Source organism: Marmota monax, unplaced genomic scaffold (genome assembly GCF_021218885.2).
Source record: "Marmota monax isolate L192 unplaced genomic scaffold, Marmota_monax_Labrador192_F-V1.1 WCK01_AAM20220418_F8-fsc00097, whole genome shotgun sequence".
NCBI classification, from domain to species: domain Eukaryota; kingdom Metazoa; phylum Chordata; class Mammalia; order Rodentia; family Sciuridae; genus Marmota; species Marmota monax.
This window is the reverse complement of record NW_026694162.1, coordinates 2,173,150-2,196,562: the sequence shown is the minus strand read 5'-3', so window position 1 is coordinate 2,196,562 and position 23,413 is coordinate 2,173,150. Positions and strand designations below refer to the sequence as shown.

The window sequence follows — 23,413 nt, the reverse complement described above, 5'->3', positions numbered from 1 at the left end:
AGGAAGAGGAGAATCATGCCGAAAATGAGCAGAGGGTGGGGAAAGCGGCTATAAAAAGATAAAAAATATATATATTTAAGAAATTTAAAAAATAAGCACCCAAGACGCAAAAAATAATGTAGAACAGTCTGGTTTTATTACTTTTCAGTAATAAAGAGCCTTTTTCTTGCTTTTTTTCCCCTTTTTTTTTCTTTTCTTTTCTTTTTTTTTTTTCTTTTTACAACATACATTAAGTCATGAATCAGATGTTAGGGGATGTGGAGATGGAAGGAAAATTGGTGACATCACAATATTTTTACAACTTTACAACAAATATAAATCTGAGTTTTTGCATCTACAGTGTCTAGCAAGGGTGGGAAGCAAAGGCACACTCGGGTTTATGGACCCTCCCCCCACACGCAATGGGGAAAAGAAAGGGGGCAACACTTCAATGCAGAAGACCAGCTCAATACATGTGGGCATAGTAGGGTTAACACCGCAAGTGACAGGTGGTGGGATGCAGGGATATGGGATGTGTAAGTTTTGACACAGGTCTCCTTAGCACAGCGGAGACAATGATGCCCGCAGACACCGGCATTCGGTGGTGCTCAAGTCGACGAGTGGTGGGCACGACACTGTCAATACTCTTGGGAGTCAAGCACGAGGGTGAAGGTAGCAGGGTGACACACACCCATCACCTCCCTAACTTCTGCATTTTTTGAAGAAAAGGGAGAAAACAGTATCTTGATTTCCAGGCAAGTCTTCCAGAAATCATGGGTTCAGGGTACAGAGTTCACAGAATGTGAACAAGGACTCCACTAAAAAACAAAACAAAACAATAGCTACAACCAACCCCAAACAACAACCAAACCTGGAGGAACTCTGGGAGTCAAGGGCTGTGCTTGAACCCGCAGCGACACTCAGATCTGACTGTGGAGCCACTGCGTTCCCCTAACCAACTCAGTCTTTCTCTGCAAGTTTCTTAAAAATTTTCAAAGACAAAACTAAACCCAGAAGATCAAACTAGAAATTAAAAGGGACAAGAAGACCACCAAACATACTGTTTAACTTTTTTTTTTAAAAAAAAAAACAAACAAAAACACTAATAACTGACAACAATGCTTACGGTTTACAGTATGTTGACAATTCTTTTGTTCATGATAGAGTAAACAGAAGTCTCTTCTGTGTGCTTGAACGAAATGAAAACCATGGGGAGAGACACACAGGCCATCCCCTCCCAACCTTCTAGAAACAATAACAAAATGATAAAGAAATTTAAAAATAACTGAAAATACTTTGCCCCAGTCAATGTGTTTGCAGCATCCATTGTGGTTGGCCTCATACTTCAAGTTACTCTTTAATCACAGCAGGGACCAGCCTGCCTGCATCTATTTCCACGTCGTTGCTTTGTGTGCTGTGTACGTGCAGCACAGCTTGGAGACTCCTCCCAGGTGCCTGCCCAATGGCACACAGTGTATTCTCCAGCCAGTGGACACAGCAGAATGAGGACTGGGACATTAGTCCCTTTTCTGCTGCCTAATGAGGATGTCACCATATTGAAATGATCTGAGAATATAAGGGAAGTAGGGGCTCTGGGATTTGCCACCCATGACACTGGGGTCCATGCTTGGCAGCACAGCCAAAGGGTGGTTCGAGTTGGCACGACTAGAAGGCAGTGTGAATCGGAGGGTGTATGCCACCCAGTGCTCCCAGGCTGCGGCGTCTTTACGACCTTCGCGGCTGTGTTCTTCTTCCATCTGCTTGACTCCAATCCCCCAGAGGGCTGGAGTGGGGGTCGTGGGGAGGGTTAAATAAATATCTGCATTTATTTCAAAAGGAAGAAAAAATTGATCATATGACAGTTTACAGGTGTACACAACTCAGGGTGTAAGGCACAAATTTACATGTGGAAAACAGGCTATTCACAGATGTAACCCCACGAAAAACCCGTGTGATCAAACCATTAATTTATGCAAGGTAGCAGCCAGCATATTAATTAGTTCACACCGATTGTGGATTTCGCTTTGCTGTCTCACATGCAAGGTGAAATGAGATGGCGGATCTCAAGCTGGTGCCTTCGCAGAAAGTGGGGACCACTGACAAGAGCCACTTCGGCAGCAATGGGACATGATGTGCCATTTTAAAAGTTTCTCTCCTGGTTGCTTCAGAAGTTAGGATCTGGAAGGACTATGAAACTAATGGATTTTTTTTTTTTTTGCATGTTATGGTCAGAAACCTGACCATCAAATTAACTGGTAGACTTAAATAAATATTCCCCTCTTAATGCTTTCCTTTAGCTACAGACCAGACAGTCCAAACACAAAGCTCAGAATTCCAGCTCCAACTTATTTACTCAGTGAATTTATTGTAAAAATAAAGAAACTCAATTATTCCAGTTAATGGATTTCACGTTAAATAGTTTTAACTTTCAGTGGGCTTCAGAAGAGCTGTTCATAGGATGATATATGGAAGAGTCCTTTCCTTAAGGAAAAAAAAAAGAGTAGAACAATAAATAAAGAGTTACTTGCGTTAACGGTCACGTTATTTCATTAAAAGAGAGGAGCAGAAATCTATGACATAGTTGCCCAACATGGCATTTATCCGCTATAACAGAAAAGCTGTAACACTGGTGGGCATTTCACAGTATCTGCGCATAGTAAACTTCTGCCATTGTTAAAGTCTGAGTTAGAATTATCAATGAATTCTTTATATATATATTTTTTTAATTTTCATGATTTAAAAAAAAAATGTATTTGTTTTTGCAGTTTGGAACGCTAGCCCAGTTTGGCAACGTCCCGTGCAGTCATGGACACCATGTTGTGGCTGCTGTTCAACTGTGTGTGTGTGTGTGTCTGTGTGTGTTGTTGTGTGTGCATGTGCATGTGTGCATGGGGGGGTGGGTGGGTATGTGCTTTTGGCTCATGTTTGTGATGAAAACTGAAGTCTTTTGTGGGTCCAACCTGCTGTAGGGTGTGCGGGAGGGTGAAGGAAGAGAATGGAGGTGAGTCCCACTGTTGTGAACCTTCACCAAACCACATGGCCCGATTGAGAGTACCCCTGCGTCCCAGAGGAGGACCCAGCTAGCGTCCTCAGTTCTGCCATGGGCCATCTTGGTCTGGTGGATACTCCAGGCAGTTGAGAACCTTGCTGAGCTGAGCGGGCGCTCGCCTTGCCTGCTGGTTCGACTCCTGACCCCCTCCCCCTGGATTATGTACACGCATCATTGGGCTTCATGGATGTGGAAAGGGGAGCAAAGGAGGGTTTGGGAGGTACGTCTGGCTTTAGCGAGGGAGTACGCTTCAGCCCCGACCTCGTTAGTGAATTGTAGGTGTTGAGGCTGGGCTGCCTCGAAACAGTCACGGCCTGGCCCGATGCCTGGGAGCTGTGCACCTGGATAGAGTCCACCCTCTGTGGGGCAGGAGGCGGGTTGTCCCCCCTGCCAAAGCTCTGGTTTCTGGAGAGGTGAGAGGAATTGGAGGAGTTAGTATTGTTTCTTTTGAGAGTGGTGGCCTGGTGGCTTCTCGTGAGCGAGTTCGTGGGGTAGCTCCTTTTATAGTCAACCCCGTAGGAAGAGGAGTGGTGCATTTCCAGTCGCTTGCTCAGGCCGTTCTGGGACAGGGAGCCTCCCGGAGGGCCCAGGGAGGCCTCGCGCTGTGGGACCTTGGGGGGCAGGCTGTCTGGGTCCTCCACGAGGCTCACCCCATGGTTGGGACTCTTGCTGCTGAGATGATCTTTGATGGTCTTGTACTCCAGGGTGGCGGCCTGGTCCTCCAGTGCCATGTGGGCCACCTCGCTCAGTTTGGGCTGGTCCACGTACTCATGCTGGTAGCCCTGCTGTGTGATGGGCAGGACCACCACACTGGGGATGTGGCTGGGGGAGGCCCGGAGGGGCAGGTCCGTGGGAATCACAGGGGAGCCCATAGGGGGCATGTCCTTTGTGCAGGCATTGATGAGGTTCTGGTTCCTCTCCCACTCCCTGCTGCCACGGCTGGGCTTCCGCTTCTGCTGCAGTGTTGGGGTGGACTCCGGGGTGGGCAAGGCCGTAAGGTCCAAGTGATGCTGGTCAGCCTTAATGAGCATCTTGGCGGTGTTGCTGGGAGTGGCAAGCTTGCCGTTGTGCATGAGCGGCGTGAGGATGGCCTCTGGTTTGGGGTCTTTGGACTGGGTGTCCCCAAAGAGGCCACTGAGCTTGGTGACACTGCTCATGGATCCCCTGCGTGAGTGAGCGAGCTCCTTCTCCTTGCGCTGCACCACAGCCACATCCTTGCGCCGGTGATCACAGACACAGTACACGATGATGCCAGAGAAGACGGCCCCCATGACAAAAGCCAGAATGACTGCAATGGCCAAGAGGGTGACAGGAACGAGCTGATCATGGCCTTTGAGGTAACTTTCCCGAATCACTCCTGCAATAGACATCACACATGGTGTTAAGAAACGAAAACACAGGCGAGGCTTACCATTGCTTGGCACTCACCCTGTTAATTAATAACAGCAATAAGTGACAGCGGCACCTCTGTGTAACTTGTCTTCAGGGTGCAGCTTGCCAGACATTCATCAATTAACCCCCCCCACACACACACATTGTGAAGTGTGCAAATCAACTTCATTTGTTGCCTTCTTTGTGTTTTTTATTCTCTCCAGTACATGCTTCTTCTAATTAGCTTCATTCCATAGAACGTGACAAGTTTGGGCTTTCAGAATTTACTTATGTCTCTCCCTTTTCATCTCTTATCTGTCTTCCCCTATAGAATTAGGATAACTGAGATATTTTGAGTCTGGAGGAAGAGGGATGCATATTAAATGAACAAGTCACAGAACAATGCCAGCGTCCAGTTTTCTCATGACTGCCTCGTAGCACCAAGGCCTCTATCTGGAGCAAACTATGTTTGCTTTTCAAGCAACTAGAGGGTAGAGGGTGTATGTCATTTACAGTGAAAGAAAAGAGATAAAGCTAATAGATTACAATGTTTATGCTTACTTTGCATTAAAAAAATCCACTCTCAATTTCAGATAAATATGCTGAATGTTTGAATGAAGCACTCTCCTCGCTGGAAATGAAAGAATATTTAGAAAAAAAGAGCAGTTGGGGCCCTGTAGAGGATTTGAGAAGTGTCAGGTCCCATTATTATGCTTAGGGTTTGCTGTCACCATGAGATTCTTCGGCAGAGTTATCTCTTCAATTTAATAAAAATTATGTGACTACACCCGTCTATGCTCTTACACTGCATTAACCAAGATGCTATGTTTCTGAAGGAAGTTGCTTTCCCTGTTCCTGCTTAATCAGCCACCAAGCTGAGCAACTCTAATCAAATGCAAACACCCGAAGCTTTTATTTTTTTAATACCACATGAGAATACACATCACAATTGTCAGATCTCAAGTGCTTGATGCAGTAGCTAAAAAAAATAAAATCTCAAATACCTCAATTCCTGCCTCTGGAGAGGAAAAGAACATGAATACATTACAGGCACTGCATGGGCTGAGGAAATGTAAACATTGTTCCTATTATGGAAACGAGAGCAAGACAGAAAATGTACCTTCTCTGTCTCTGGAGACACATTTTTCATCTACTAAATCAAGTCTTTCTGGAATATGTTTAATGCATTTTACTGGCAGGTATCAGTGGCACAGAATTAGAATGAAATGAAATAAAAATCTCTACCCCTTTCCAAACCCACAACATGCAACCCTTAAACTTCAGCTGAAATTTTGTTTTTTTAAATGTCACAGTTGAGACCTTGAAGAAATGCAGCTTTGTCAGATGGCCAGGTGGGGGTGAGCGGTGATTTCTTGCTCAAGTATTTGATAACTGTAGTGATGGTTTCAAAACCCTGAAGCCTCCTACGTGAAGATGACACTCCTTTCTTTCCAGAGAACCTTTTCCCCTTGCCCTCACTTGTGACATCACATGTGGTTGCTGTGGAAATGACTGTCCTGTGACAAAGGATTGTGACCTCAGGTGGGAATCAATAGAAGCAGCAAATCTCTCTTAAGAAAAAGGATTCTGTGATTAAACAAATACCCTTGGAGATGAGGGAGATGAAGGGCGGTTGCCCTAAGGAAAGAGTTTAAGAAGGGAAGATATTGAAAAATTTCTAAATGTGACACTTGCCAAATCTTTCAGATTTATCTTCATGTGATTTTAAGGGGTGGAATCAGAGAAGCAAAAAATGATTGGCTATAACTCACACCTTTTATGTGTGGAATTCCCCAAACAATGAAGCACCTTGCATTCAAATATGTTTTAATACCTAGTCAAGCAAGAGAATGTGCTAATGAAAAATTTCTTCATAAAATTTGCATTTCCTTGTTGTTATGCTAAAATAGCAACAGATTTTCCTTTCATTCTGATTGTGTATAGGGTTCTATTGAACATCGTTCTTAACCACCTACACATAATTGCTCAAAAATGTACACCTGTGAACAAAATGGGCTTAATTTTCCTCATTGACTTGGTGATTTCAGTGGGGTCTAACATAGGCTAGCTAAGTACCCACATTGGTAGTGGGTAATAAGTAAAATTTTTTGGTAATAGGTAATTCATGGAGCCCCTTCAGGCGATCATATTTAGGGGCTAGGGAGCTGTGTAGTTTAATAGGAAGCTATTGACAATGGGCTTTAACAGTGTACAGTTTGAATTGACCTCTTAGTTTAAGAGGAACATGGAAAAAGTAAGGTTAAAGTCCAGCCTTGACTCCTGTTTAACCTTACTTGTTCCTAGCCTCCCTCAATCACCAGAGGAAATGTGTTTTCTTTCATTATCAAGAGTTCGTGATCAGCAAGAGGACTCTAACCTGGACTCTCACCTGTCTGTGGTATAATATGTTAGGAATGGCATGTGGGTTCCTAATATAATCATTGGAATAAGAATAGCCTGAGGAAATAATGATCTTTATTCTTGAGATCTACAGAACAAAAAGCATCCCCAGAGTAGGTGATTAGGATCAGTTGTGCTTAATTTGGCCACAAACCTCCACCTCTGTCAAGATGGACTTTAACATTAGAATGTTCTACGTCTTCCAATGGTTAGCTTGTCATAACAAAGTTCTGGCGTCTAACCACAGCCTTGCTGATGGACTGGCTTCCGGCATGGGAGTGAGCAGTTTGCAAGCCTTTTGCACAGTAATAAGGTTAGAACTATTCATTTATTTCATTGGGAAAACTACACAATTTTCAAATTTATACATTGCTTCCTAACCTTACTTTTAACTTTTTTTGTGTGTCTGAAGATCATTAGCTCAGACTCATGGAAACTACTTGCTCTTTCACTGAGAAAGATTTTTTTTTTTTTAATGGATGACATTTGAGTTCAGGTTCTTTTTTTTTGAGGGGGGGGGCAGTTGTTAACAAGTCAAGTAAGATCTGACCTTTGAGGAAACTATCTCATTTTGTTATGTAAATAGTGCCCTTAAAAACCATTATGACTTGTTTCATCTTTCAGACCTAAAAGCATCTGCTTGGGCAAATTCAGAAACCCCACCCCAAATTAGAAACAGATCAGAGATTAAATTGAAAGTGCAGTTGAAGATAAGGTTAAAGGTTATTTTTGGAAATGCCTTTCCAAACAAAGCTTTCTGCTTGTATCAAGAAAAGGGCTAGGAGCATTCATGCAAATGATCAAATCAACTTTGTGGTCCTGGGATGTAAGTTCAGTGGTAGAGCACTTGCCTAATGTGCACAAGGTCCTGGGTTTGATCCCTAGCACTGCAAACAAAATTTTGTGGCCTGAGCATCAGGAAGGATGGAACACAGCAATTTCTACTAAAGGGTCATTTGGAATGATACAAACAACACTAGAGAATATCTCAAAGGGCCTGGAGTCTTGGGCCCATCTATAGGCTGGGTGACCTTTTGACAAGAGACTTAACATCTCTGGGCCTCAGTATTTTTCATCTATGATGTGGGGTTAACAATCTTACTGCCTTACTGAGTGTTAGAAGAATCAAATAAAGAATAGGAAAAAAGCTTAAATGCTGTAGTTTGCTGGGCAAATCAAAAGGTCAAAAGAAGCCACAAGATAAGTGGTAGGTGAGAGGCTCATAGAGGGCTTCAGGAGGATATAGTCACAGCTGCTACAGTTGATTCCATTAGCTTTCAATCTCCCAGGGAAAGGGGCAGATGTGTTCTTCTCTGCTTCAAACCTGGTGCTATTCAAATGTGGCCAAGGAGATGAGAGGAAATGTTGATAAAATGACATAAAGAAATACCTCTCTTTCTGAACTGTCTATAGGTCTTGAATTTGGAAATAATTGAAAACAAAACAGGGAAATGTCAAACAAAACAAAGGGATTGTATATTCCTAGTGCAGTAATAATCTAGTCAGCTCCTCCAGGACAGGGACCATGTATTATTTGCATTTATAACCTGACCACCCTCAGGGCTCAGGGTAGTATGGCTAAATCCATGACTGCTGAACACGTGATTTTTAATACACAGAGATATTTTTAAATGTACCTCTAAACTTGTAGGTCATCTTAGGAGTGACTATAACCTTGCTTCTGAAGTCACAGCAAAGAATTATATCTCTAATCATAACAGAATTTTAATAGCAGCATCTATCAGACAAATCAAATGAAATCTATAAAGGTGCTCAGTGTTTGTTCAAAACAAGGAGAGAAACAATTTTGAAAATAAAAAGAAATTGGCTCTGGGATAATTCCAAAAGAGCCAACGAGGGTAAATGGGTTATTTGTGACAACTGAGTGCTCCAGTGGAATTGAATAATTCAGAATAAATGCATCTCTGCAAAGGGCAACAGGCTGGAGCTGGGGTGAGCATCCAGCCCTTCAGATTTTGAATGGAAGTCCTGGGGAAGTGGAAAGCCTTTTTAGGGAGGTATGCTCCCCTGCCCAGGGGTCCCCACACTGCAGAGGGAAAAATCAGGTAAGCTTCTTCACTCTGGAGTATTGATATGCCTTCCTTTACCAAGCCCAGGCCTTCTGCTCTCACCAATTGAAAATGGGGCATTAGTAATGAAAACAGTATCTGAAACATCCTTTGCATTGATTCATTAACCACTAGCTATTTCTCACCAGTCATGGGGTGCTAAATGGTTATTCTTTCCACCTTCCTATTGCAGGAAGCAAGGCATACAATGGCTTAGAGATTTCTCTGAAATCATGCCTTAAATTGGCAGAACTGAGAAAGAATAGAATTTCCACTTTTTCTTTTTTTTTTCCCTCTGAGATGAGAGTTTTCAGATACTGCAGGGAGGCCTTAGTGAGATAGACTGAAACTCTCAGAGGCCAACACAATGAAAAGCTTATGAAAGACCCTGCCTTGCAGGCCCAAACAACATATAATTATAAATAAGAACAATTATAAACTGCAAAGAGAAAGCCCGATACATTTCAGCATTTTCCTGTGATGACCTTGTTAATAATCTGAAATAATCACATACCACATTCTCTTAAAAAAAAAAAAAGGCTCCTGATAGCCCTGCTCCCAGTTCTCCATGACTGCCTCGTCTGTGCACTGGGGTGGGGCTGGGCACAGCACAAGGCTCAAGGACAGCTTGCTTTAGAAAGGATGCTGTGTCCTAACTCAGGGTTGGATTGTGATTTTCTTGGTGTCGTTATTATTGTGCCAATGTAACAAGGTTTCAGCTCCCAGCATCTTTGTGGCCACCTTCAGGAAATGTTTTTTGAGCTCACTAAAGCACTGTGCTACATGTTGGGACAAAAGTGAATGAATCATAAACCAGTAAGGAGAAGGCAGCTACTTGCATATAACTGCATTCAAAAAGGAATGAGCTACATCCTTTCTATGTCAAAAACAGGCAACAGCTTTACCTAGGAGATGGTAGTTGTACTATGCCTTAAAGATGCACAGGATTCCAGCTGGAATGGATAATGCAACAAAAATCAAGAGGTGGAGAGAAGGAAAGGGAAAACTGTATTCAGTAATAGTGAATGGTCTCATTTCCTTCTGGTCCCTTATACCCTAGGCATGAACCACCCTGCTGGACTGTTCCTTACTTCTGGGCTTTCTCACAGGTTGTCCCCCTGCTTGAAATATCCCACCCCCACCATACCACACATGCAACCTCATCCTTTATTATCTCTACTTCAACGCAGCAACCTTCTTCCACTCCTCAGACCAGGTGAGCTCTTTGTTCTACAAGTGTCTCTAGAGCTCTGTTCTTCCTCTATCCTAAATCATCACTCCTAGGATATTGCTTTTATGTTTGTTTTTCTCACCTTGTGTGCTCTAAAAGGGAGACATTCACCACTGAATTCCAAGACATAAAGGTGCTCAGTAAATATCTGTTAAACCAATAGTAAATAAATGTGTGAATGAATGAGTACATATCGAGAAAAGATAAGAAAAACAAGAGCTACAAACAACATTTGGAAAAAGGCCATGAGCAGCCTCAAATGACCAAAAGAGATGTTTGAAGACCTGTGAGTTTTAGAAGGAAAGTTCTGAGCTAATTGATCTGTACTGGTTTCAGAGGCAATATCTTTGCATCAAAAACATTTTATTTTTCTTAGTGTTTTTTTACAATTAAAAGTATACTCATTCCTTGCGCCTTACCCAGATATCTGGAAGATAACTGTCATATTAAATTATGAAGTAAAACAGACAAATGTATACACTCAATTGCACCTACTAAGCTAAATACCAAGAATTAGCACCCCCCATCCCCACCCCAATTACCTCTCTAAATGTGTACAACCCAGGCAGCCAGTAACTTGAAATGGTTAAGTGTGCACTTTCCCCTCTCACCCTTGCTTACTGGGCTGCCTGTTTCTGAGCTGCTGTGATATGATGGATGTGTCTGTCTCCATAGTGAAGTGATTAATAGGCATCTGTGTAAAGCAGACCCGGTGACCACAAAGACAACAAAGCCTCTCTGTGTCCTTTAGAGAAATATGCAAAGGCAAAAAAGGAGGATGGACGTTTCCTCCATCACTGAGCAGAGAGGGTTTGTGTTGGGTCTGAGAGCTAAGAAAGATGGCAAATCACCAAGAAAAGCCCCCAGAGTAGGATCCCCTAAAATAGACTCTTGATTCTGCTTTATAGTAAGACAAGCCTGCAATTTCCTTGAAATCCTCATAACAAGTTGGGTGAATGGAATCTAACAACCCAATTTTTCTTGTTTGAAAATCTTATTGCAATGAAATGCCAGACTCACAATCCTGCAAGGCGATCAGAATGAATGAACTAATCAGGAGCCAAACATCACCAGGCTAACCACACAGGGCCCACTGTGAGCCCCATTAAGGAGAGAAGAAAACAAATAGGGAAAAACCCCAACTGGAGACAATTTATTCTCCACACCACACCCTAGCCAATCGAGATGACCACACGGAAAGCGAAATGGGAGCACTCTGTGGTTATCTCGGCAGGAAGCAGCCTTCAAGGGAGTCTTCTTGTCTTACGGCATAATGGGAACCAGATGGCTTAGGAATAAACTGAACCGCCAGCAGCCATGGAAATGGGCTTAGAGTTTATAACTCAAACTTTCCTTTTCCTCTTATTTTTTTAATTTCTTTTTGGTTTTCCTGGCAGCTGAAGATTAGGTACTGGGAGGGGCATGGTATAAGGCTAGTGTCTATGCCAAAGTAGAGGCAGCTTCCTGGCCATTTAATATCCTCAGTTCAGAAGCAATTTTAAAGCTCACATATTGAAATAATGCTTACAGTGATTGACTGTGGGTGAGCCCCACTTCCACTTCTATCACCTCTGAAATTGATACATTTTTTGGTTGGGATGATATCCCAGGGAGAGAAGGGAGAGTGAGCATGAAACTCCTTGAACTTCACTTAAAAAAAAAAAAAGAAAGAAAGGAAAAAAAGAAGAAACAGCTTCATTTCCCCCTTGTGCTCTATTCACTGACATCCTTCAGCTGCACTGCTAGACTTGGCGTTGCCAATGGGAAGACACCTTCCTCACCCAGAGCATGGATTGATGTCCGTAACAAGATCATATCAGGATAATTTTTAAAAGCCATGCCCAGGAATGTTGGTATGTAGTTCTGTTTTAGAATTGTTATTGACCCTATACAAGCCCAAAACTATTTTTTTAATTTCTTAAGTGCATTTTATTTATTTTATGGTAATTTTTAAAATTAAAATTTAAAATTTTTATTGGTCATTATAATTAGACATAACAGTGGGATTAGTTGTTACATATTCATACATGCATACAATACAGCAATACAGTTTGATCAGTTTTGTTCCCCATTACCTCCTTTCCCCCCTTGCTGGTCCCCTTCTCTACTCTACCAGTCTCCTTTCTATTTTCATGAAATAAACTCAAGCCCTGCATTTCTTTTCTTTTTTGGTAAGAATTGTTTTAGTTTGGCAAAGTTTTTGCAGAATTTTCAAGGTTTATTTTCCTATTCTGAGGCTTTCTTTCTAAATATGACCGGAAACCTAACATCTGTGTTCTTTCTGAAACTAGACAAAGCATTTCTATTTTCCAACTTCCTGGTCCCATCTTCTTCCTTTGCTCTCTCACAGGGCATCAAAGCTACACAATGGGGAGTGGTTCTTCTTAAAAAAAAAAAACAAAACCTGAAATTCAGATAATACATTGTTTGGAGTATTTGCAGTGCTTTGATTTTTCTCTACAAAGCAAGGTAAAATAAATATGAGGAAAGAGGTCTGTTCTAATATTCTGGAAACTGTTAAACTTGCTAGGAATAGAGTTCTTAGGATCTGGGTCAGGATGAGGCTGGGTGTTATTGGTTAAGGACATAAACTATGAAGTCATAAAGACCTGGATTTTCATCTTGGCTTTACAAATAATTAGCTGTGTGACCTTGGGCATGTCACTCAATCTCTAAGCCCCAGTAGTGCTATGAGATGAGCATTGTTAGAAGAATAAAACAGGCTAAATAAATGAAAATATATAAAGCAGTTGGCATTGTGCAGGAAATGTGTTAGTGTTCAATTAATAACACAATGACAGGATTTCTAGAAGTTCTGACAAGTTGGCTGCCTTCTGTGGGATCCAAGATAGACTATTTTAAGGCACTTATTTTGGTAGGGCTCAATTGTGTTAATCAAGAGTAGAAAAATAAAGATTAAAAAATACAAATAAAAGTAAATAAAAATACAACAAAATCTTGGCTAGTGAGCAACTTGAAAAGCATCTTGAGTCCCAGTACTGCTCAGTCTTAGTCTTACCTGGAACTTGTTATAAATAAATCCTTAGGTCCTACTCCACTTTTTTGCCTACAGTCTCTGGGCTGGCCCCAGAAAGCTGTGTTTAAACAGCTCTCTGGATGATTCTTTTTTCTTTTTCTTTTTTAAGAGAGAGAGAGAGAGAGAGAGAGAATTTTTAATATTTATTTTTTTAGTTTTCGGCGGACACAACATCTTTGTTTGTATGTGGTGCTGAGGATCGAACCCGGGCCGCACACATGCTAGGCGAGAGCGCTACCGCTTGAGCCACATCCCCAGCCCTCTGGATGATTCTTATGTTCACTAAAGTTTGAGAGGCACTGTCCTAAATGACATCAATGATATTCTAGAAAACATCTGGGTGTTTAGCTCTAAAATTCTACATCAGACACCACTGAGCCAGTGGTTAGCCAGACTTCCAAAATGATTTGTAAAATATATAAGAAGTAAATGCACAAAATCTTCTTGATGTTCAAAGCATGAGTCTTCAGTGGATCACATGTATAATTTCTTTACTAAGGTTGCCATGCTCTGATAAAGAACACAAAATTGTTATTTTGTTCAAATCCTTTACACTTTCCCTTGGTATTTGACAAAAGTGTGATTTAGAACCTAAAATGCTGTACTACTCCTGCAGTATCAATCTACCAAATTTGCTAGCAATGGAGGCTGATGAAAAAATGCCTGGAGTCTCTACTCTGGCATGAAGACATAAGGAGGAATTTTTGATGCTCCATCTCTGTTTATGGTGAGCATCAGGAGTACCTGGGACCGCAGAGGTCTGTCTGGTCATGACTGGACCCAGGGGCAGAAGAGGCAGAACACCTGATGGAGCCATAGGACAAAGTAGCTCCTTCGTAGACCCTCATCCAATGTCCTCAAAATCAGACCCTTAAAACTCAACTCATGGCCATCAAGTGACACTGAGAATGGATCAGGGGATGCCAAAACTCTTCCTCAACATCTGCATGGCAGGACAAGAGAAAGGAAACTCAAGAAGGCTTTGCTTTATGTTCCTGCACTGAAAAGAGGGACCTGAGCTCATGTTTCATTTGCCCATATTAAGGTCTTGCTTTACAATAATAAAAATGCTTAGCACAACAGTGTGCTCAATGGAGCTCAGCACCTCCTGATATGCTGAGCTGAACTGAATGTGCAAATCCGTAGAATTACATAAGACATTTTAAGTTACATAAAATTTCCATCGTGTGCTTTTAAATCCTGGAGTGCAAGACCCTTCTGCACTTAGGGTATATTTATTACCTTAACAAATGTCAGGTGATTGTGTCCAGTGTTATCTATTATTTATGAATAGCAAGAGGCTACAGGACTGGAAATGACATGCTTTAATATGTCCAAAAGGTCAGGCATAATGCAGTTTGCAGTCCTATAAATTTCGACACCATTTCCCCTCCTAATAAAGCATTGCCAATGACTGTCTAAACTGAACTTCCATTATTTTTATACAGCTCATAATCACTGCATCTGACTTCAGTAAGAGTAAACGTGGATGTTTGTTTGAAAAGAAAAGCATCCTTTTAAAAATATAAAATTTAAAAATAATTGGAGTGGGAGAATTTATATTACCCCATTAAAAATGGATCACTTTACAAAGATAGTTCCCAAGCTATGGACTTACAAGAACTTAAGAAATATTAAAGATGACAAACCTTCACATTGCCTATAATTGACTCTGGCACTGATTAGGATCCCATCTACTGTGCCCCCAGTATATTTGAGTATAAACAACTACATTTCATTAGTTTACTTCAGGGCCTTTTGAGATTTAAAGTGCTAAGAGATTTACATATGATGAGGTTCCTGTGGCTCCTTTCAGTCCCCCCAGTAGCCCATACATTTTTGCAGGGGTTTACCTATTATTCACATAGCCTGTATCTCTCTAGGACCAACAAGTGAACACAGGTTTTTCAGCCTTCTTTTCTGTAGGGCAGTGACATGCATTATGTATTCTGCGCAAGTCCTATAGAGTGTGAGGTCATTCTCATGAGTAATGTTAAGAAAAGAGAAATTACCCTCAGGAAATTACCTGGTTTCTACTACTTTGCCCTGTGTAGACTAGCTTATCTATGAAACAATGAGGTTTGCAAAATCATACTTCTAACCTTAAAACAAACAAACGTCACGAAACCAGGTTATCATAAAGTTTGGAGACAAAGCTAATATTATTTTTTCTATTATTGCGCAGGATCCAAACTATAAATTGATTCTTCACAGTTTTATTGTTAGGACAAAACAGAATCTAGATGAACACAGTGCAGTTGAGTCAATTAAAGAGGAAGTCTGTAATGACTCCAGATGTTCCGTTAATAAGATCATGCCTAACCTAGTCCCTATAGTCCTTGAAAGTTCCATTAAGCTGTCAGAAAACTCTGTCATTGTGTGTGTTTTTGTACAAAAGATGGGAGAGAATGGGAAAAAAAAAGAAGAAAGAAAACTGAAGGAAAAGGGTGGGGGTAAAGTTTCATGTCAAGAAAGATAGGGCTTCAAAGAGTAGCTGTAGGTTAAAGGTAAGAAGCACCCGTAGAAGATGAATTTACTTTTTTTTTTAATACCCTAAGGTTTAAATTGCTATTAAAAGCAAAAGTTCAAGTCTCCATAATCATAATTTAAGATCTCCATTTTTTGAGAAAGTGGATAGTAGGTGAGAAAAAAAATGGTTTAGTGGTTATCTCTAGAAAATTCAAATATTGGTGTGCAGATTCAGGCAGGCAAGGAGATAAAACAGCTTTCTACATGGCTGACATTTAAGTTTTTTTTTTCCTTCTACCCTTTCCACAATAATCTCATCAAGACCTTAGATAAATTCAGCAAGTTGTCAAGAGGATACAAAATTAATTAAATCAAATCTACATCCATGCCTGTAGTAGTGAAAGAATGATTACAGCCCTCCTCTGGGGTTTCTGGGTTCTCACCCTCCTCCCTGGCACACACTCACACGGGGTGGGGGGAAGTGCCACTTGGTCTATTTGAGGACCAGCACCTGACCTGTTTACCATGCTGTTTTCTTCAGTCCTTTAAAGAAAAGCCATAGGCCACAAATATTTTCCTGGGAGGTGACAAAGAAATAATATAGTAAAAAATATAGGGTAGTACCCTGGATTACATTCTCATTTCTTTCTCCGCCTCCTCTAATTTCAAAATCTGTCCTTAATAAAATGTCTGTTATAAGCCATGCACCCCAATGTTTTAACCAAAATGACAGAGAAAGCCCTTGTTTGGAATTTAGCTTGCCTTGGGGGACTTTACCTGGAAGAAAGTTCTTAGTTTGGCAAAAAAGCATCTACCAGGAAAATATGTCAGGGATACGTAGTAAGAGACACTGTAGATTCTAAATTGATGCAAAGTTCCTCTTCCCAAATTCATGGTGTATATGTAATTAATAACCTCATATAATTACATAGTCAATTTACTATATATCACCTATCAATCTCTCTACTTTTGTCCTTTCCTTCCTCCCCCCCCGCCCTCGGGTCCCTCTTCCCACCACCTATCATCCTATCCCCCACTGCCTGTAGCTAAAGCCAAAGCATGGCACTAAGATGACCATTTCAATCTCAGCCCCCACTCCAGCCCTCTGTTTACTTTATCACTATGGTCACCCCATACCACTTTCCCCTTTATCATCTCATGTTGTACTTTTACAGCTTTTTGTCTTGATCATGAAATTTATTTGCCATGGAATGTCCTCCCCTTCCCCTGCTCCTGAAATCCATCTTTCCTTCAGTGCTTGGTGTCCCACCCAACCCCATCAGTCACTCCCTTGACTCCCTCAGGGCTCTGCTCTCCCTTCTCTCCTTCACTTTTCTCTCAAGAATCTTTCTGCCCCAGTTAGGCAGACCACCTGTGCACCTCCCTTGCTAGGCTGACTGCAAGCTACCTGAGGGCAGGCTTATGTTGAATTCAAAACTGTATCTTCTGTAATACTCAACATCATGTTCATGTCTAGTATGTGTTTGCTGAATGTCTGTTGAATGAGTGAAGAAAAAAAGGAAAGGATTTTGTACAGCTTTCCTTGTGAATAGGGTTATCAATATCACTACTATTTTCTGGTACTTTCTGAAAGAGACCAAAAATGCATGTTGAAGAAAACTTGAGGTTAAAGAAAATTAAAGAATCAATTGTTTTTAATGGAGCTCCTGTTCAGGAACAATTTTTTTTTTTTTTTTCTGAGCTTTCCTCACTTAAAAGTGTCATTTGAAAACTTGATTTCAGTGATAATCTTTTAAATTACTCTTTATCACAGTACAAACACATATGTAACTTTGAGTAATCATTTCTGAAATTAAATGTGAATAATTTATTTTTTTACTCAAACTCTGATTTGGGTTACTGTAGATTTCCAAGAGTTAAAGGGCCAATATCATCTAAAGACTATGTCTTCTATAGCTTCACTGAATAAGTTACCTGCAACCTCTTTAATGGGATTAATAGAGCAAAAAATATATAGGATACTAGGTTAAATTTAAGCTTCAGATATAAACAGTAATGTTTCAGAGAATAGTATGTCCTATGCAATATTTGGGATATGCTTACAGTAAAACTATTTAGTTTTATCTAAATATTTAAAAATGGGCTGGGGATGTGGCTCAAGCGGTAGCGCGCTCGCCTGGCATGCGTGCGGCCTGGGTTCGATCCTGAGCACCACATACCAACAAAGATGTTGTGTCCGCCGAAAACTAAAAAAATAAATGTTAAAACTCTCTCTCAAATATAAATAAATAAATAAATGTTTAAAAACAGTATTCAGATGCATCTGAAGTTCAAATAAGTGGGCACATTATATTTTGTGCAACAACCCTACTCTTCTATTTCCCCACAGTGTGTTTCTCATGATTCCCACAACATTTATTTTTATTTATTTATTTATTTATTTATTTATTTATTTTGGTACCAGGGATCTAACCCATGGGCACTTAGCTGTTGACACACATCCCCAGCCTTTTCTATATTTTGAGACAGGGTCTCCCTAATTTACTTAAGGCCTTGCTAAATTGCTGAGGCTGGCTTTGAACTCATGATCCTCCTGTCTCAGCCTCCCAAGATGCTGGGATTACAGCCATAAACATTCTTTATAGGCATTCAAACCTTTAGTTGGTTAAAGTAGTTTGAGTTATAAAAACAATATTGAATCTTTACAGGACTGGCATAGCACAATTTACAAATAAAAAAACTAACACTAAATTTTAAGAATCTCTAATGTTTCATTACCAACAACAGCAGCACCACCGTATACCAGATTTCTTATGAACTTTGCATGATGCCTTTCCTAATGTCCTCAAAACAAATAAATGAACTCTAATTCAAAAAGGTTCTTGGAATATCAACCATCTATTCCTCCTCTTAGTGTTCCTTGCCTCTGACCATATATGTTTCTTTTCTCCCTGATTCCATTATTTTCCAATTGTTCAATGGAAGTAAGAGACCTTGCCCTTTCAGAGGACTCCCCATAAGACTGAACTCTTTCTCTCAAGTCTCCTGAAGACTGTCTTGCTCTACCTTAAATCTAAAAGAATGGCTGCCATACTATGCCTCACTGGTAAAAGCTATGCAAATCAGTGTGAGCCTAGTGTTTTGTTTTTTTGAAGTAAAGCTTGACCTATTTTTAAAAATAAAGTCAGAGTTGGCCAGCAGCATTCCTGAAAAATTTTAAACATGAATCCTGCACCCAACATCCCTCATTTTCCTTGCCTTCTTTTCCTAGAGATATATTATTGCTATAATATTGGTACGGAAGGAAAAGACCAAAGAGAAGGAGCTGAAAAATGGTTTCAGAGGGTCGTGTCCTTGCTCTGTCCTGCCAAGTTGCCTTTAGTTGTCCAGTATCTTTTTCTAAAGTCTGTTGTGTATGTTCTCTCTCTGTTCACAAAGACAGTAGTGACCATAAAGCATATTTTTTTTTTCTCTGCTTTTGTGTCTACTTGTGTTTTGTCTGTCTGGCAGTTTGATATTTCTTGGACAGGAACCATGTCTGTTTCTATGATAGCCCCAAACTTCTCATTGACATCGAAATTGCACTACAAAATGAGTGATAAATTTTGCTTGAGACACTACAGAAAACATTTTTTTTTTGCTACAGCAATGTTACTGAAGAAATAGCAGGAAAAATTCAGTCCAAGTTTAGGTTAGGAAAAGAAGAACGCCTATTTTCCTTTCCATATTACTGTCATCAGGAATAAATTTCTCTGTACATATAATCACTTATATATGATTTGACAGGAGCCAAGAAATTATCTTCCTCATTGGGAGAACTGGGAACTTTAGAATCCCAATGCTGTAGATTTTAGGCATTGGAGGGTGTTACAATGCAAGAGTAATCAGACTCCAGTCTATTATTAACTATGTGCACTCATGAGCTGATCTCTGTCTGTTCATGAACAAAGATCACTCTGAGTGTTTGGAATTCAGCATAGGTAAAGAGTGAATGGTAGAAAAGGAAAAGAAGGGCAAAGAGTAAGGTATGTCAAGTGAGGGAAAAACTATAGTACTAGAGTCCTTATAGATACCAGAAAAGTATCTGGGATGCAGAGATGCTGCAGGTAAGCTTCTACAATTTAAGTAATTACTAGCTGCAGCCTACACTAGGGTGCTCACTATGGGAATGGAGAAAAAAAAAATTGCCAGATGCTTAACAAGCCTAGAGTGGCTAATTTCTTTTTAGTCTGAATCCACTTTTCTTTAAATTCCTACTTGACCAAACTTCCCATACCCAATCACAAAGCTCGGAAGGTTGAAAAGGAATCCGAAGAGCACAGGATGATGTAATCTCAACACTCAGACTGATGCATGCATATGCTTGGCTTTGCAGTGCCCAACCAACAGAGGGTTGGGGTCATTGACTGTCATCCTTCCGAGCGTCAGAAGGAAAGTTCTTGATAGTAGTTCTTTGTGTGTGTGTTGCGGGTAGGGTAGGGTACAGGGGATTGAACCCAGGGGTACTTTACCCCTGAGTTACATCCCCACTCCTTCTTAATTTTGAGATAAGGCCTTGCTACATTGTTGAGGCTAGCCTCAATTTGTAATCTGCTGCCTCAGCCTCCCAAATCTCTGGGATTACAGGCATGCACCACTATGCTCAGCTGTTGCTTTTGTTGCTTTTTTTTTTTTGCTACTGGGGATTGAACCCAGAGGTGCTCTACTACTAAGCTACATTCCTAGCCCTTTTTACTTTTTCTTTTGGGACAGGGTCTCACTAAATTGCCCAGACTGGGCTTGAACTTGTGATCCTCCTGCCTCAGTCTCCTGATCTTGGTAGTAGTTTAATCTTCACGAGATCCTTTTAATTGCTTTAGACCAGAGATACCTAAACTTTACTCAGTGAATTGCTAATTGTACAAGGTTAACCACGCCAATGAGCCTTACATACCAAATTATTTACTTAAGATTTTATTTCTCTACTACCTCCTGCATTACTATGTACTTAGTATTTAAATCGTCTTTAAAATGTATTTCAAATGGAAACTTTACAACACTGACATAAATGGAAACACGTGTCATTTTTCATAGATAGAGGGTAACTATAAAAATAGAATTAACTGAAAGTGAAACAATGTTAATTCCAGCTGGATCCAGCTCTAAGATATAGCAGCAGTCTAAAGCCCATACTCTCTTTGTCAAACAGGGGTGGTGGCAAGTTTAGGGAGCTGTTAATGATCAAGGACCAAACTGAGACTTATTCCTTGACCTAATCAAGCACACTGAAAGAGAACCACAAAAGGTAAAAAGTTCTACCACATGATTCAGTATTCCTGAAGACCATGCTGTCCCTGAGCCCCTAAATCATGAAGTCTGGAGCTGCACTTACCACTGAGGCAAGACAGTCACAGGCCACTGTACGTGAAAGGAGTAAGTAATTACCTATAGAGAGGATTGTTGATAAACTCTGTGATTCATACAATAACTAAGCGTGCTCATCATCCTTTACAGACTTTATGAATCTTACTGGAATATTATTTTCCCAACTACAAATTGCTTACACAAACAGCTTGCACATCGATTAAAACATAGTCAACATTTACATTTTGGTTTAAATTATTCATGTCACCTCAAACTCAAATTCTGTTTCTCCATGCTTTCCTTATTTATAATGGCCGTATCTTTTACCCAAATATAATTATGTGATAATACTTCACTTTAAAGATTCCCTAAATTATATAAGCATACAATTCTGGCATTTTTCATCAAATGAGAACTCCTTTTTCTATATTTACTATTTCATCTACTTTCTGAGAGCACACAAGAACGCTATAAAACAAAATCAGAAATATGGGCTTCTCTTCCATTCAGGATTTGTGCTGTGTCCTAATGGCAGTAGTTGGGGTTTAGATTTTACATTTCTGCTACACAGCAGTCCTAGCAACTTTGTACCAGGCTAACTTCCTCCCCAGTCTTGCAGTCTTCTTGGAAATCAGTTTTATGACATTGTTACTTTTGGTAAGAAACAAGAGGCACAGGAGTGGCTATTCACTCTCAGGATTGTTTAACCTAAAAAAAGAAGCTCTTATTTCTTTTGCTGTTAGGTGGGGAATAAGCCAGATCTAAAAATAAATGGGGTTTTCTTTCTTATTTACATGTAATTAGAGCCCCTATGTAACTACCCATTACCACCTTAATAGTTATTGGATGAATAAATAATATATATTTTTAGATGTGGCCAAACCAGGAAAGAAGTAGTCAGGGCTGCATCTAATTTATCAGCTTGGTGATTAAAGGGCTGGCTCTGGAGGCTCCAGACATCGAGGGACCCAGAGATAAAAACAGAGCGGTCGACTGTGTTTTTTTACTAATGAATCCAGGGCTTGAAAGATATCAGGCAATTTTAAAGAAAAGCAGCAAGGACAAGAGAAATTAGACAAGGCCAGTAGGGTAATGAAGGGCAAGGCCAGTTACTGAGAGAGAAAATTACTTCATTTTTCTATGATAATGCTTCTGTATGCTTTGCAGGTCTCCTCCTACACTTTGTTAGTGAGAACTATATATACGTACAGCTTCCAAATGCTGATCCCAGTTTAGAAGGAAAGAGCCTTGGAATGTTCCATAGAGGGCAGGGGGCTTTGGGCCTATTACTGTGAAAGGGGGAGGCTAAGAACAATGGTAGCAGAAGGGGGTTAGACGGCAAGGTTCGAGCAGTGCTTGGACAGAATGAGAAGGACGCACGGGAATTAAATTAAGACGAAAGACACAGCAAGGAAAAGAAAGAAAAAGGCAAGCAAACATACTCTGGAAATGCAGAACTGTTTGGAGCACGAACTGGGGCAGACAAGGGGACCAGCCCGGGGCATCAACAGATCTGCAGACGAGAGCTGTTGAACTCATTTTGCTCACTGGCTCTTTTTCAGTGGGCATTGGACACTTGCCTCTTCCTCAGCTAGTTGGTCAGCAGACACACTTTCTGCTTAGCAGGGAAATGTAGGAATATTTTAGAACAATTCCAGAGTATATTTAGCTTCCAAAGCTGGAGCACACAAATGTCACATTCCCATGAGACAATCGACCCAGTGAAAAGAACACCCATCAAAAGGCCATCAAGGAAACCCACGGAACTCCCGCATCCCAGGAGATGCTGCGCACACGGGTGTGACATCATTAAGGCACCAACGTCAGGGAATGAAAAGAAGCAAGGGAGTCACAGATTGGTTCAGGTTAAGGGACATCATAATGAGTCAGAAAAGGACCAAGACTTTTCCAACAGAGTAACGCCATCACCAAGTCATACCACATAGTGCTTGGCAAAACGAAAACAAAAGCTTGAAATAAATCATGAACGGTAAACAGAAAAAAAAATAATTCAGAGCAAAATGGAAATTAAAATCATAAAAAAAATCATGGTAAAAGGAACACTCAGCTATATCTTTTTCAAATTTCTGCTTAACAAACTCATTGGCATTGCCCCATCAAACATATCATCAATTGTCAAAATCAAACTCAAATTTGACAGGGCAAGGCAAGGAGTTAATAGCACAAGAACAGTGATCATGTTAAACACCCATGCAATCACCTCTGCCACCATTGTTTGACAATATGCAGCCTGCTTCCAGCTTTGTCAATATTCACAATAAGACCCAAGAGAATGAACAATGCCGAATTTTCAAACAATCTGTCAAAGTGTTAATTGGACTCTTTGAGAACCTCCATTCCTTTGGGGAGTTAACGATTGGAGAAAATCCATGCCACCCCTCTCAGTGAAGAGTAAATTACTGCAACCAACAGCTAGATATTTGGTTGACATAGTTAGGACTTTACTGGAAAGACTGTTTTTCTAAAAAAAATCACAGTGGGCA

At 40.6% G+C, this 23,413-nt stretch overlaps 1 protein-coding gene across 2 annotated transcripts in view; it reads right to left on the bottom strand.

Annotated features, from left to right (window-relative positions):
- Positions 1–1,060: 1,060 nt before the first annotated feature.
- Positions 1,061–23,413, bottom strand: part of Sema6a (semaphorin 6A) — a 125,052-nt gene continuing 102,699 nt past the window's right edge. For both annotated transcript variants that reach the window (XM_046465842.2, XM_046465840.2), the window contains one exon: positions 1,061–4,385. In XM_046465842.2, coding sequence (XP_046321798.1) covers positions 3,187–4,385 — 1,199 coding nt within the window. In that variant the 3' untranslated portion in view covers positions 1,061–3,186. The remainder of the gene's footprint in view (positions 4,386–23,413) is intronic.